General features: G+C 38.5%; 3 protein-coding genes across 4 annotated transcripts; 1 reads left to right on the forward strand and 2 right to left on the reverse strand.

The window, feature by feature from the left end:
* Positions 1-935: 935 nt before the first annotated feature.
* Positions 936-3363, reverse strand: rps24 (ribosomal protein S24). Of its 2 annotated transcripts, none has more exons than XM_033980035.2 (5): positions 3281-3363; positions 2437-2502; positions 2152-2361; positions 1949-2062; positions 936-998 (listed from the first exon to the last, which is right to left on the reverse strand). In XM_033980035.2, exons 1-5 carry the CDS (start codon positions 3281-3283, stop codon positions 996-998), a joined length of 396 nt encoding a protein of 131 aa, XP_033835926.1. In that variant the 5' UTR covers positions 3284-3363; the 3' UTR covers positions 936-995. The 2 variants fall into 2 exon arrangements, with proteins under 2 accessions (XP_033835926.1, XP_033835925.1); XM_033980034.2 differs by lacking the exon at positions 936-998 and adding an exon at positions 1368-1388.
* A 627-nt stretch (positions 3364-3990) lies between these two features.
* eif4ebp2 (eukaryotic translation initiation factor 4E binding protein 2) lies at positions 3991-8672 on the reverse strand. The gene is made up of 3 exons (XM_033980036.2): positions 8351-8672; positions 7290-7469; positions 3991-6265 (listed from the first exon to the last, which is right to left on the reverse strand). Exons 1-3 carry the CDS (start codon positions 8481-8483, stop codon positions 6234-6236), a joined length of 345 nt encoding a protein of 114 aa, XP_033835927.1. The 5' UTR covers positions 8484-8672; the 3' UTR covers positions 3991-6233.
* Positions 8673-10261: 1589 nt separating this feature from the next.
* Positions 10262-14514, forward strand: ppa1b (inorganic pyrophosphatase 1b). Its single transcript, XM_033980032.2, has 11 exons — positions 10262-10398; positions 11176-11240; positions 11588-11641; positions 12461-12580; positions 12664-12750; positions 12851-12977; positions 13471-13598; positions 13751-13836; positions 13906-13981; positions 14059-14098; positions 14208-14514. Exons 1-11 carry the CDS (start codon positions 10338-10340, stop codon positions 14228-14230), a joined length of 867 nt encoding a protein of 288 aa, XP_033835923.1. The 5' UTR covers positions 10262-10337; the 3' UTR covers positions 14231-14514.
* The last annotated feature ends 158 nt before the right edge of the window (positions 14515-14672 follow it).

Below are 14672 nucleotides of genomic sequence, written 5' to 3' on the forward strand. Positions count from 1 at the left end.
GCAAAAGTCCAGAATCTCTTCCCAAAGCCTGTATTAGTGTAATTTGTCCACAAAGCGCGTTGGCTCAGGGCTCAATCACACAATTACCGCCAAAACAAAACAATAGCAGGCTGTGCGCTTTGCGTCAGTGAAGAGAGCCCTCCAGTGGTCAGTGAACGTACTGCAACAGCAAATCAGACCCTTTTAACTACAAACAAGTTGAACAAATATACGTATTACAGACAGTATCAGCCACAACCAGGTGTGTGTATTAATTTAACGCTGTATGGATATCCCTTTCAGTAGTTATTTTTTTTGCCAAAACCACAGAAAATTACGGTTTATTAATATTTAAATATCCTACATTATGCAAAAAAAAAAAAAAAAAAAAAAAAAAAAAAAAAATCACTCATGAGCTTTAAGTCACATCCAAATGCTGGTACCTCCTCAAAAACATACCCAGAGTTGTTTCGTTTCATTCACATGTTTGAGCAACCCTGTATTACATCTGGTTACATCTCCAAAGCTGAAAATGCTTTATTCTACCTTGTGATGTCATGTTAACAGCTACCTTTTACTAGATTGGAAGAGTTTAAAAACAGTGGAGAACCTCTTGTATTACATGACATCACAATGAGGAAGTGTTTTCTGTTTGACAGTAGAGCTATAAACTGTAAATATGCAGGATGTTAAACATGTGCAAATAAAATAAAACAACTCCAGTTATGTTGATAAGGAAACATAGATAGGAAACTGGCGTAATATAGATCTTTTTAACATTTAAGTGCAACTACATAGGCATTGATGGCATAAAACACCACAGACAACTGCTAACTGGTATGCTGTACCAGACGGTATGTACTATAAACGCCAACAATGTGGATGCAGGTCATTTGATTTGCTGGATGCAGGAGTAGGCTGAATAATGAAAGAGTAAATTAATCTTTTTTTCCCCAAATTTTATTGACAATATACAAGAACATCTTGCACACGCAGACCTCCCCGGCAGTCCAGGCTCACTGCAAATGAAAAAAAAAAAAAAAAAAAGTTATAACATGACAGTGTACAAATTACAAGAGGCTGTAATTTAAGAACCAAACAGATGCTTTTAAACACAGTAAGTCTAGTCAAAGCCAGAGTTCTAGTTAGATAACTGCCACACCATCACTCCATGCTTTACCCCCATTTCTAATCATGTTTGAAACATTCTCATAGCACTACATTAGAACACATGTGGACCATACCCAGTGAGTCAGGACAGTGGACAAAATACTTGGGTTTGAGGTTTAAACTGACAGACTAACAGTAAACATAAGGAGACATGCACAAGACTATCAGATCTGCTCTATGATGTGCTGCACACGGCACACCATGCGATCAGCTTTGTACCTGAAACTGACACCTCATTTCTGCAAAACAAATCCATGAAAGCAAAGTAAGAAACGTGACAAAACATGTCAAATTAAGATAACGAATGGAAAAAAAGGCTTTAAAAGATGGTCAAGGTGGGAATGACAAAACAGCATGACATAATTCAATTGTGCTCTAGACATTAATAAAGCAGCAATTTAAACTTATGAAGAGTGTGTCAATGGCTTTTAAATACACTAAGATGGATTGTTCACTTGGATGCACTTAGGTTCTATGGAGTTTTAGTATTAGTGCAGAGACCCTTTGAATGTAAAGTGTAAAAGGTGGGTAAAGTCTTAATACTGGGTGGCTCATTCAAAGGCAAGGCATTTAGCATCCAAGGTGGTTTGTGAAACTCTGGATTACTACACACTGCAGTTAGCTACACACTGCAGTTAGCCTGGGTTTACCTTCTATAGATCCAGATGGAAAAAGTGGATGAGAAGGATAAACGAATTAAAAAGTACAGTTGGTGGAAACATATTTTTGTAAATATACACTAGTGTCTCGTCACAAGATTCTGGATTTGCTGTTCATTTGGACAAACTTATGGTCTTACCTTTTTGCCAGCAGCGCCCACAGTGGCCTTCTTGATGCCTCTGACTTTCTTCATTCTGTTCTTGCGTTCCTTGCGCTGTTTCCTTGAGGTCTTTTTCTTCTCATAGAGTCCGTGCTGAGGACACAAGTTATCTTACAATTAAGATGAAGACAAAAATGACAGTTTGATTGTAGTCTCAATCTCTATAAGTCACTGGGACTCACCCTGGCCAGTCTGTGCTTGGGCTCGTTCTTTTTAGCGTAGTCTAAGGAGTCGTACACCATGGCGAAGCCTGTCGTCTTTCCGCCTCCAAACTGAGTTCTGAAGCCGAACACGAACACTACATCAGGGGTGGTCTTGTACATCTTGGCGAGCTTTTCCCTGATTTCAGTTTTGGGGATTGTGGCTTTGCCTGGGTGCAAGACATCGACGACCTGCACATACAAACAGGAACACAATGTAAGAAAAAACAATGTCTCATGATGGTATCATATTTGGATGGTATATACCATTTGCTTCCTCTGAAGCAGCCGGTTCGTCATGAATTTACGGGTCCTGACCGTCACGGTGTCGTTCTGGAAAAAGAAGTCACATTTATTAAAAACATATCTTGCATCATACCAACTACCTAATCATCTCGGTTTTTTAACATTAAGGGGTTCAATGGGCCAAGGCTACAACTGATGCATTATAAATTTTACTGTGCACAGACAAAATGACTGAAGACTGGTGTTAAAACAGATGATGAACTGGAGGCCGATTATCTCCAGCATCACGTCTAGTAAGGTACACTTATTATCCAACTTACAACACATGTTATAGAGTACAATGCTGCTCGAGTCAAAGATCCTCCTATGGCCATGCCGTTGAATGGGAGCTCATTAAGACAACACTATGATGACCAGAAGATCCTCCACACTGCACATGCACTGATACACACTATAGAAAATGTCAACACATCTCAGGCTCTCCCTTTAGCCTTTATGGAGGGCCCGTAGCTATGCTCTTCACTTTTGGCTAGCCAAGTTTTAGCTAGAGAGACTCAATATATCCTAATTTTACATTTCAGATTCACGGTCCTCTTTCACGCTTATACCCGAAACGAACACGCTTATAGGAGGGAAAAGGACAGCGCTACGATCATCTAAGCACCATGTCTGCACTGACAACGTCCGGGTACCATTTGGTTTGAGTAGCAAAATGTCTCTCCATTGGAGCGATCTGTCATTAATATTCACCAAATTCTACACATCCAATACACACAAATACATAATGAGCAAGGCGCAGGTATAGGAAAACGGATGGCCACGATAATACAGGGATTTATTGTCAAAACTTGGCCTCAGAACTCACCATCTTGACGCCGGCCTCGCTGAGGGACGTAGAAAAGGAGGAAGGACCCGCGGACGCCCGAGTAAATGCCTGTCTAGAAACACGAGAGCCGGGACTTATTGAATCTGCCTGCTGAAAACGCGGATTTTATTCATACAATGACTTTATTAGACGATTTAGAACACCAGTTTATTTCTTAGTTTTCGTTCACCTGAACCCAGAATAGTCAGTTTTCTACAGCGCATTGAGCTGGTCACATTTGGTTTGTGATTTAATAAATGAATCAAGAAAGCTACACGCATTTATTTACAAAAACAATCCCATAGGCCTAATAATTCTGATACATTATTCAAATGTTTTGTCACTTTTTTTCTGCTGCTTCAATGCATAAAATAGCTTAGGTAGTGCACACAGGTAGAGAATTATGCAATGCAGCTTGTTTTCAGTGATCCCACCTTCGAGCACTAGATGGCGCGAAGGCACAGTTAAATATAATAAATAATAAACGGACTCAAACTGACACTAATCGTATTTTCGGTTAAATGAAAACAAAAACAAAAATAAAAAAAATAAAGTGGCCTAAAATAAACAATACCCTTTTCTAATATTTTGTATTGCCAGACTCCTTTTTCATGTTTTTTCTTATAAAACATTAAAAGTCATTCGACTATAGTAGATATATGCATGTATTCAATAAGAGATGCAAAAGAAAAAAAGTAAACAAACATCACTTATTTTGTTAAGGAACTTTATTGATCTTGCTGCGACAGTGTCCACTGGCATTGAAGTTTAATCAAAATAATGTTATCTAAACCAGATTGGAAAGTTACAGTAAGTTTTGTTTCAAATCTCTTTTGACACACAATGTTAAGCCCTCATTGTCAAACCAAACTGATTTTAAATAATCTGTATTCTGTATATGAAAAAACATAAACATCTTCTTGTTCCAAAAATGTGCAATGCAAAACAGTCTCACACAAATCCTCCACATATCACAGAACCAAATGCATAACAAAGCCAGGTTGAAGAAAGAAATCACTTTTGCTGTTCTCTTTCCAGTCATGCTGTGACGCACACTGTGTATAAAGAAAGAAAATACATTATTTGTTTGCCAAGTGACTGCGAGTATAAAAAGCAGACAGTACAATGATTGTGGTGTTTAATTCCTTGGGTACAAATGAGCATGTGGCACTCTATTGAAGCCCGAAGCGAACCACACAGCAAACTCTGATGTAGCATCCAAAATAAATGTACGCACAACAGCTGCTCGATCAAACTAAAAAATCAAAACCATTTGCGTTCTTGCTAAGTACAATGTTAGCAGTCAGTCGGTACAGTGAAAAAATAAACCTCTTTCGGAAAGTACAAATTTCTGATGACGCACAAACCTAGCTTTATTTACTGCATTTGTGTGAAGTAAGGCATGGGCAGACACGCGTGAGTACTTTAAGGACACTGGGAAATATTTGTACTTGTATGGGACAAACAATGCAGTAATTAATATGTTCTCTGGTTCCATGGCGCCTCGCGCAAACCTTTCTCAGCACTTGCACCAAAAACAAAAACATCACCATTCTAACGGTATTAAAAATAAAATGCATATAAAACATCTTGTACTTCAAGTTTCAACAATCGCGTACTTTAACCCCAAAAGTAATATTGGAAAATGATGACGATCAGGTAGTTGTCGCCACTAATTTTTTAAGCAATCAACGTAAATTTCTACCTTCAATTTTTTCAGTAATTCTAGAGATAAAAATTTGGTATTACCTTTCTGGGTAAATACAATGTAGTGCTTTCTTGCCTATGTGATTTTTCAAAATAAAAATTAGAATAAAATAAAACCACAATAGTTGGGTAATACAATCGGTAGACAATATTATGCTTTGTATTCCATTAATAACTTATTGCAAAGATTTTAATGGATATATTTCAAGTGCTTTCAGCCACATCTCAAAACAGTCAAAAAATAAACATATAAACAAAGGCAATTACTTGAAATTGGGTGTTGGCTGCAAAGTTATAGCCACTTGCCGTTTTAATGAAAACTTAAGTACAGGTTTAAAGGTGCACTAAGGGTCTGCCACCTGCTAGTCTCTGGACATGTCTTTGCCTGGAATGTCCCATCACACGTCATTTATTAATTTACAGGTAATCTAAGTGTTACAAAATACACTGAAACATATGGCTTCTCCCCCTCGCCATAGATCTAACTTGTAACTTGGTGATGTGTCCTGCTTTTCAAATAACATTAAGACCATACTGTGGAACATTACACACAAATAAATCACATCTCCATCATGGACACAAGCAGGTGGCAGATCCCCTAATAGAAAAGTTCCACAGTGCGCCTGTAAGATGTGGCAATAAGCATTGAGAAATATTTCATAAGTGGTTCTAAGGCTTTAAGTAATTTTTAGATTTCGCTATAGAGAACTAAAATTGGAATGGTGTAATTTTGTTAGTGAAAAAACTAAACATAACATGGCATCCCATACAAAGCCCATTCAAGTAGTACTCTCAAAATGACAAACATAAGAAAGCTATGATGAATACCAAAGCTTTTTTGACAAGATTATAAGGCCAGTATGGAAAATTACCACTTGTTCCACCAATCAAACAACAATTTGAATGCGTGCTCTATAGATCTGAAGTAGTGATCACAAAAGCAGTATATGAGATCTAGACTGGACACAAATTTTCAGGCCCGCACCCTTTATGTTTGCACAGTGGCTGGTAACCCTGGAAACCTATTCAAATGCACAAGTTTCCACAGTTGACCAAACACTGTACTTTGATTAACTGTAACCCCAATGGGTGACTACGCGTTACATCCAGCAGCGGAGACAGAGAGCAAAAAGAAGATGGCTGCCATGAGGGCTCACAACATTGGTTTCTACAAGCCAAGCCTCTGACACCACGAGAGTGCCAGGTCATATGCTTTTTTTCATTTCCGTGATGAAGTTCCAGTTTGCTAGATGTCCATTTCAAACTGGGCGTCATCACCTTAAAGACAAAAGCTGTCATTAGTAAAGAAGGTGTCATTCAGGTACAAAATACTCAATCATGGTATTTGTTAAATGATTAAAAAAAATGTAGCAATACTACAGCATTTCCAAATACAAGTTACAAAGTTTAAAATAAGCCTTGAAATAGAAAGTTAAAACTATACTTTGAACATTCTCTTTGGAGATGGATATGTTTTATGCCATATTGTGGAACATTATAATCAAAGGAACAACATTTTCATGGAGGAAAGCAAAAGGAGGCAAAGAAAGAGTCGGGTTTGTGGAGATGAAAGCTCAGAGTATGTTTTTCCAAGTTTCTCAGTTCAATAAAAACAACAAAATGAGAAACTATGCTTTTACTTTAGTCTATTTTTGCAAAAAAAAAGTTACACAAAGTAGCTTCAAATTTTAGATTAAATTTAAATCAGCTATTGTTCATCGACATTCATGATTATTCTATGGTATTAAATTTTGTGCCTCCCAGCTGCATAGGTCTTGCAAGGACATCACCAGTTTGGTCTTTGTTTATGACCTTTTGTACAAATAATCCTTGGTCTTTGATTATAGAAAGCCTCTACAATAGACGCAAAGTCTGACTTGAATGATTTTGAGCCTTTCCTTTACAACTCTACATCCCTGAACACCAAAATAAATAAAAAAAGAATTTGAACAAAATAAACTATGTGATCATAATTTGTTAGTCATTATTCCCACAATTTCACATTAAAAATCATGTCACTTAAAATTTAATCTTGGCTCTGTGAGAGAAAAAAAATAGCTGGGCCTTAGTTCATTTGTGCTGACAGAGAATGTGAACTTTAGTCAGTTTATGTTTAATCTGGACAGGCCCAGTAATTACAGCTTTATTATCCATAAACCCTAACATGGCTTATTCATTTTCAACACAGCCTTCAAGATATTTTAATCACTCCATTTAATTTAATTCTAAGTACCTCATATTTAATCATATTCATTAGAAGTTAAGAGGTTTTATTCATGCAGATTCAGTGCTGGGTGCATACCAGTTGCGGGCTTGCCCTCATGGTTGTTGATGTGGTTGTTGGCTTCATTCTTGTGGTTCTCAGTCAGGATGCTTTGGCAGGTCACTCCGGGGATGACAGGCAGGTGGGCAGGAGGGGTCTGAGCGATGGGGGAGTTACGCCTGTCCAGTAAAAACTTTCGGTCATAGATGATACGGGTGCCTAGAGAGAACATAGAGATTTCCAGATGGTTTCAAAGCATTTTATTATACCCTAACTATACATGGGAGAAACTAAGCTGGGGTTGTGCTTGTCCTTGAATGACCTCAGTGAAAATGGGAACACTTTTGAAATTTTTGAACATTTATAGGCTTGCTTTGGTGTGGCAACAGTGTGGCAAAGTCTACACGCCATTGCCCTTTGTCCACAGGGTAGCCAGTTCAATTCCATTTCCATTTAGATGAAAATGAATGAATGAATAGCACTGATTGCAAGTAGAAGGAGGGCATCTGGTATGACAAATATTTAGGAAAAAAACAAAATCCCAGCACAGTTTAAAAAAGCATAAAGGTGAAAATTTTGGTTGCCTTACAATAGACTATAATAACAATGTATTATGCCAACACAACACTAGCAGTCTCTGGTTTAATGCCAACACGAGGCAGGCACTCCCTCTGCACCCTATTAATAACATGTTACATTGTGTGGTGAGATATCAAGAGCTCTCCTCAATTAGATCTAACTGCTGCATCACAAACCAGTGTGGCGGCACTTCACCCCACAACACCTCTGTGATTCATGGCTGTTGATGTATTGACTCTAATCCTCAGCTAAATCCTACAGAATCAACTAGACGAAACATTTTGGAAATAAATAAGCACTGAGAGTGTGCACTGCATTTTTTCAACCCAATCTCTGCGCAGCCAAAGCTCCAATCGTGCAGCGGGCAGAAGAGAGGGGCGGAGACATGCTTTGTTTTTGTTTTGAACAGAATGACACGGCAGCCAAGGCCACGGCGATCCGAGCCAAAAGCAATGCACACAAATCAAATGCATGCTCCAAATCTATTATTTTATAGTTAAAAGGCCAGTGTGGTGCGTTACCTCCAGGAGTAGTGGAGAATAAAGTGCCTCCGGGGGTGGTACAGTAGTCATGAGGTAGCTGCGTTGTGTCGTTGATCAACACCGTCCTAGTCGGGATGGCCCTGCTCTCGCTCAGCTGACGACTGCTCGACATTTTGTTTTAGCGCCGGTGGGTGACGGATACAGCGGCTAATCAAACTTGGGGTGTTTATCTCCCGACGGACGGTGGATCAGGGCCTTTCCCCTCTCTCGCAAATCTTCCCAAAAGCTTTCTTGTCTCTCCTGTCGTCCTCCCAGCCGTCAGCGCGTCCCCTCCTGCAGCAGCAAGGCAGGAAGCACGAGCCGCAGGGCCGGATATGACGTCACGGGCCAGACCACACCACAGCAGAGTTTACATAAAGGTTATTAAAAGCCTAAGAAAGTTAAAGGCTCTTTAACATTTAATGTTTAAATGCAGTTTAGATCACAAACGTGCATGTGTCTTATTTAATGATGCTTTCTACAGGTTGCCCATTTAGTGACATTAGTGATGATGCAATACCAAATTGCATAATAACTCTTGAACATCTTGGACGGAAATAAAAATAATAAAAAAATAACGTGACAAGATAACTCACTTCCATTTATAAGTGAGTATTTCTGTTTCCTTGAGTAAGTCCATGTACTGCTGGATCATAGCTCATAACCAATTGTACCACATCTATTTCCTACAGACTTGCTAATTACTCCAGCTATTCGTACAACAAGGTTATTATTCCTACACCAAACATTAACAATAGCAGTAAGTACTGAAATAGGAAGTTAAACTAAATGTAGGAATCTGTCAAATTGCTGCTTACAAAAGATTGTATTTAATTGTGTTGTAGTAATTCATTGGTTAATTAATCAAGCATTGGATTCATACAAGAATCCAATACTTCAAGACACCCAAAGCGCTTTACAGTGCTTTATTCATTCACTCCACACTCTCCACTCTCCACACAGGACAGGTAAGGATGAAGGAGGCAAGATATTAGTTGGAGGACAGGATCACTACATGAACTGAACCTGAGTGAGCGAGAACACCCCTATTTATATGTTGTTACAGGTTCAAGGGGTATGGTGCACAACTAAAGCCCATTTAGTAGCTTACACACGCGCGCGCACGCATACACGACACACATCATGATGACAATTTAATTATATTTATAAAATGTAGAAAAAAATGACTGTTGGGGGAGGTCGATGTGATTCTGAGGTTGTCAGAAGAAATCAGCAAAAGTCCTATTAGATTTAAACCAACTGCCCAACTATTAGGTTTAAACCAACTGGATTTCAGCATTGAAACCCAACCCAACCCAAATGAGAGACTGTGCTTTCTTCTGCTGATAACTATTTATGACATTTAACATCAACATCTTACATGAGGTTCCTTTTCCATGAGTTGGGTGTAGTTCGGGACACTAAACCACAAGCGGGATCTGTCCACAGAAAACTGGAGTCATTGCAGTCATATGGATGTATTCAAAATGCAACAGATACATGGAATATTTAAGGCAGCTATTGATCAGGCCGGATCCGCTGATGGGTGGAGACACTACCCTAATCATATTTATTCCATATACAAACGTTAAGGAATAAATTGGGCTGTTTTTTCTGGTTCACCTTCAGACACAATGACATATTGACCGAAAATCTGTAAATTATTATATGAGGTCATCATCCTGGCTCGACTACACACACACGCGCGCACACAAATACTGAGATGAGCAAAAACGATATCTCACTGTACTGTAAAATAAAACTCAAGACACACAAAATCCAGTGTTAATGTTCGGCAAATCACACCTACATTAAAAACATAATTGGCGTCTGCGTGTCTACAACTTTTTTGCGAGTCATTAAACGCACCACTTGTTGTTTGACCACATGCGCATGCGTACTTTTTCCGGGCTGCCAACCTAAGCGCCGGTCCTTCCGCCGCCATCCACGTCCCATAGAAACACACACCATCGCGCTGCATTTAATCATGAGCTTTACAGTGGAAGAGAGGGGCAACCCGAACACCCTGTCCTACCGCCTGTTCTTCAGTAAGTCCAACAACTGGTACATTAAAGCTAGAGTTCGTAAAGTTGCTAAAATGGCTCGCGTAAAGCAGCCGGTTTAGGCAGGTCTAATCCCCACGTGTCACTTACTCATTCATTTACTGTAGTTTTAAATGCACAGGTAAAATGGTCAAAATCAGATCTAAAAAGGTTCAAAGTAATAGTGAGTAAGTAATAGTAATATGTTGTAATTTGCATTTTAGGCACTAAAACAATCGGACTAATGAGTTAACCAGCTTGCCCGGTTTATCCAAAGCAGTAATTAGCTTTGTTGCAACCCCACATTGACTTGATATTATTCACGTTTTATTAATAACTAAACAATTTAGACGGATCAGGAAATGTCCTACTAACATAGTCTTTCCTTGTTGGTAAATGCAGGTAGCAACGCCCTCCATTGTCCAGCGTAATCAAACCTGCAAAAGACCTCTATAAAGTATCGCAATATGACAAAAATGTGAATAGGTCTGTTTATTTAATTTGATATTATACTAGTCAATTAATATTATGTTAATATTAAAACTGTGACTGCATTTTGTTGTGAGAATACAGTGTGGATTACAAAGTTCAACAAATGTATTTATAAAGCAGGGATTGCTCTTTGACTCCACTATTATAAATCACCAGTTTTTTGTAGTGGTTGTTCCAGCTGTTTTTAACTAGAGAACTCAAACATTGAATTATGTTGGAATTATAGTTCACTTTTGTATAGATGGGATGTTGTTTTGACTTTGTTGTAAATACTTTTTCTCAATTTCACAGAAAATGTGGAAGGCAACTATATCTCACCATTCCACGACATCCCTATGTGCGCAGATGAGGCGCAGGTGAGTGAGTACTTTTGGTTTTGAACTTACAATTTATGATGACAGATACTGAAACAGAAACCTCCTTATTACAACCATATTACTTTGCTGTTACTAGGTAACTTACGTAAGGACCATGGTCAGAGTAGTTTTAAACTGGCCTTTGCACTAGTGTTCCTGTCAGCGGTGCAGTGCCAGTATATGAGAATGATGTTGTTTTATCAGAGTTTGTTATCTTTATCTGTAGGATTAGTTCTGTCTATCTAAACTTAAGTTAGTAAAACCATAAACTTGAGACCTAAACATGTTGCTACACAAGTTTAGAAATTCTGTAAATATTGTGAAATATTTGCTTTTCTCTCTTGCAGAATATCTTTAACATGGTTGTTGAAGTGCCAAGATGGACAAACGCAAAGATGGAGGTACAGACTTTCATTTACCATCAGATCTAGTATGAGCATCAATCTTTTAAATATAAATTTGTATTACTGCACTTTCACTTACTTTGTATTTATTCATTATTTTATGAATTGCAAATGCAGAAGAAAAGGGCAAATCATTTTGATATCACAGCCTTTGTACAAAGCATGTACTTTGTCCACATGGAAGTCTACACCAGGAATGCACCTCCGTGATTGTGGTTTTACATCTTACTGAACATTACTTGGCTGTATTAGTTGCACTGCCTTTTGCAAGCGCTGCATGTCAGTGCATTCTTGTAAATTAGTAATTTAGGGTTTTTTAGAAATTTAATGAGTAAAATGTAAAAGTTGCATTTTGTGGAAAAAATCTGCCTGTTGTGCATTGCTCTGAATTATAATATTGTGTTGATGGCAATCCCAAGAAAGAGTTGTGCACATAACTATAGTGTTAGTGTGTTGGTGTTATACCCCTGCTTTGCCATCTTGATGAAAAAGTTGTTTTAAAACGGTGCACGCTCCTCAAATAATTCCTGCACATGAGTACGATATACTTAAGTGTTTGTGTGAGCTAGGAATGAGGTGGATGGATTTAAATAACTACTTCCTCTTCTCACTGTTCCGTGGTATCCCAGCTTTAACAAATGCTGGGGCTAATGATCTAATGGAGTGTAAACATCTGAGTGAATAGTGGTTGTTAAGTATAGTAAGGCCTGAGATGCCATAGTCCTTGCAAAGACAATGTCCAGGTAGTTGAATGTTGGTAGAAACCTATTAAAAAGAACCTACAAATATTTCTATGTCATGTTCATCCTTTTGCAGATTGCTACCAAAGACCTCCTGAATCCAATCAAGCAAGATGTAAAGAAAGGCAAGTTGCGATATGTTGCCAACATTTTCCCACACAAAGGTTATATATGGAACTATGGGGCCATTCCTCAGGTTAGTACGCTAGTCATACAAAAGCGTACACTTGTTCAGAGTAGATGTTACATGATCTTGACATGTGGTCTGTGGTGTTGCAGACCTGGGAGGACCCAGCACATAAGGATGACGATACGAGCTGCTGTGGAGACAATGACCCAATTGACGTCTGTGAAATTGGCAGCAGGGTAAAATAGTTTTGTCATTATTCTACTACACTACATGACAACGCAGTGAAATAACATCACCCTATATGTAGTTTATAACATTATAATGTGTTCTTTGCAGGTGTGTTCTCGTGGTGAGGTCATCAAAGTGAAGGTTCTGGGGGTGCTGGCCATGATTGACGAGGGAGAGACTGATTGGAAAGTGATTGCAATCAATGTAGACGACCCTGAAGCTAGCGAATTTAACAGTAAGAGCCTCACCTCTTTAGGTCAGGGAAGGGCAACCTTTTTCAGTTCGCAGCCTACTTTAATGGTCAACAAGTCTAGGGATTTATTCATAGATTTGTGATGGGGGCACAAGGGCTGGGTGTTTATTAGGGCTATTCATATTGAATGAAGATTATAGTGAGACACTTCCTCCTGTGCTGCTGTCTGTGTTACTGTCTGCAGCTATAAGATAATGATGCCAAGGCAAAACTCTTGGTGAAGTAAGAGTTTCAATGCATTTTAATACAAAACTAATTGGAATCGGGTCGATATTGTGATACTTGCCATAGTATTATGGATTTAAACAAAAAAATCACTGGTATCATTCTCACTACCAGAAACAGATTTTACGAAGCCAAAGAGTAAATTGTTACAAGGTTAATATGTGTCCAACTGGATTTGACAATTAGCATTTTCATTGATTTGATTTTCTAACCTCATGTGCCTCTGTGTGTCTCGTGTTTGCTCTTACAGGCATCAGTGATGTGAGGCGTCTGAAGCCTGGGTACCTTGAGGCTACAGTGGACTGGTTTAGAAGGTACAAAGTGCCAGACGGAAAACCAGAGAACTGCTTTGCCTTCAATGGGGAGTTTAAAGACAAGGTATAGCCTCACATTGCTACTTGAAATTGCTCATTGTTTTGTTGCTAAATAAACCCAGATTGCATTCAAAATCACTTTAGATTATTTTGTGACTATAAGTTAAATATATTGACAGAATTCACAAGTGAAAGTGACATGCTTCTCTCTTTCAGGACTTTGCCATTAATGTAATCAAGAACACTCATACTTTTTGGAAAAACCTCATTAGTCAGAAGTCCAAAGCTGGAGAATTGAACTGGTAAATATTGTATGAATGGTTGTTAATTTTCTTCTGTGTAGATATTTAACCTAGTCTGTGCTCTGACAGTAAAAACACAAGCGTCTCCGAGGGCAACAGTCCTTTCTGCTGTTCAGCGGATGAGGCCAAGGCTGCTGTTGGAGAGGTAACACACAAATGCAATTCAATGTGTTTATGGCTGGTAAAATATTACACTGCCTATCTAATTGTCTTCATTTGTAGACATGTCCATGTGGGAAAGGGGACCCCATTCCTTCAACAGGTAATTTGTTTTCATGTTTTGTATATTTATTTAGATTATGACCAGTATGGCAAGTTGTATACAAGAATATTTGCTTAAAACTTAAAAAACTTTTTTGTGTGTTTTGCAGTTGACAAATGGTTCTACAAATGAGACACACTTGAGGATGCATGGCGTTTAAACCCTACTCTATGGTCTTAGGAACAGTGGGAGACTAGATTTTTGCTTTGGATGGCGAGAAACTGTAAAGTGTTAGATAATGTACATTAACTCAAAATAATGTGTAGACTTATGATGCATTCATATTATGACCAATTAACCTAACAAGAGGAGACTTTAGTGTTTGATTATAACTTAGGAGATGTGCTGTCAGATCATGAAGGTACCCAAATCCTACTTCTGATGTGAAACTGCTTTAATAAAGTGTTCTGGATTACATATTGTATGGTATTTTTGTTGCAGAGGGTGAATCTGGTGAATTAATATTAGTCTGTACTCTAGTACCATCTAGTGGACACTTTGAGTAACAGGCTGTCTTATATTGTAATATCAGGTAGGGTGACCACCTGTCTCTGTAGTTGTCCCGCGTTCATTC

Source organism: Periophthalmus magnuspinnatus, chromosome 15 (assembly GCF_009829125.3).
Source record: "Periophthalmus magnuspinnatus isolate fPerMag1 chromosome 15, fPerMag1.2.pri, whole genome shotgun sequence".
NCBI lineage: Eukaryota > Metazoa > Chordata > Actinopteri > Gobiiformes > Gobiidae > Periophthalmus > Periophthalmus magnuspinnatus.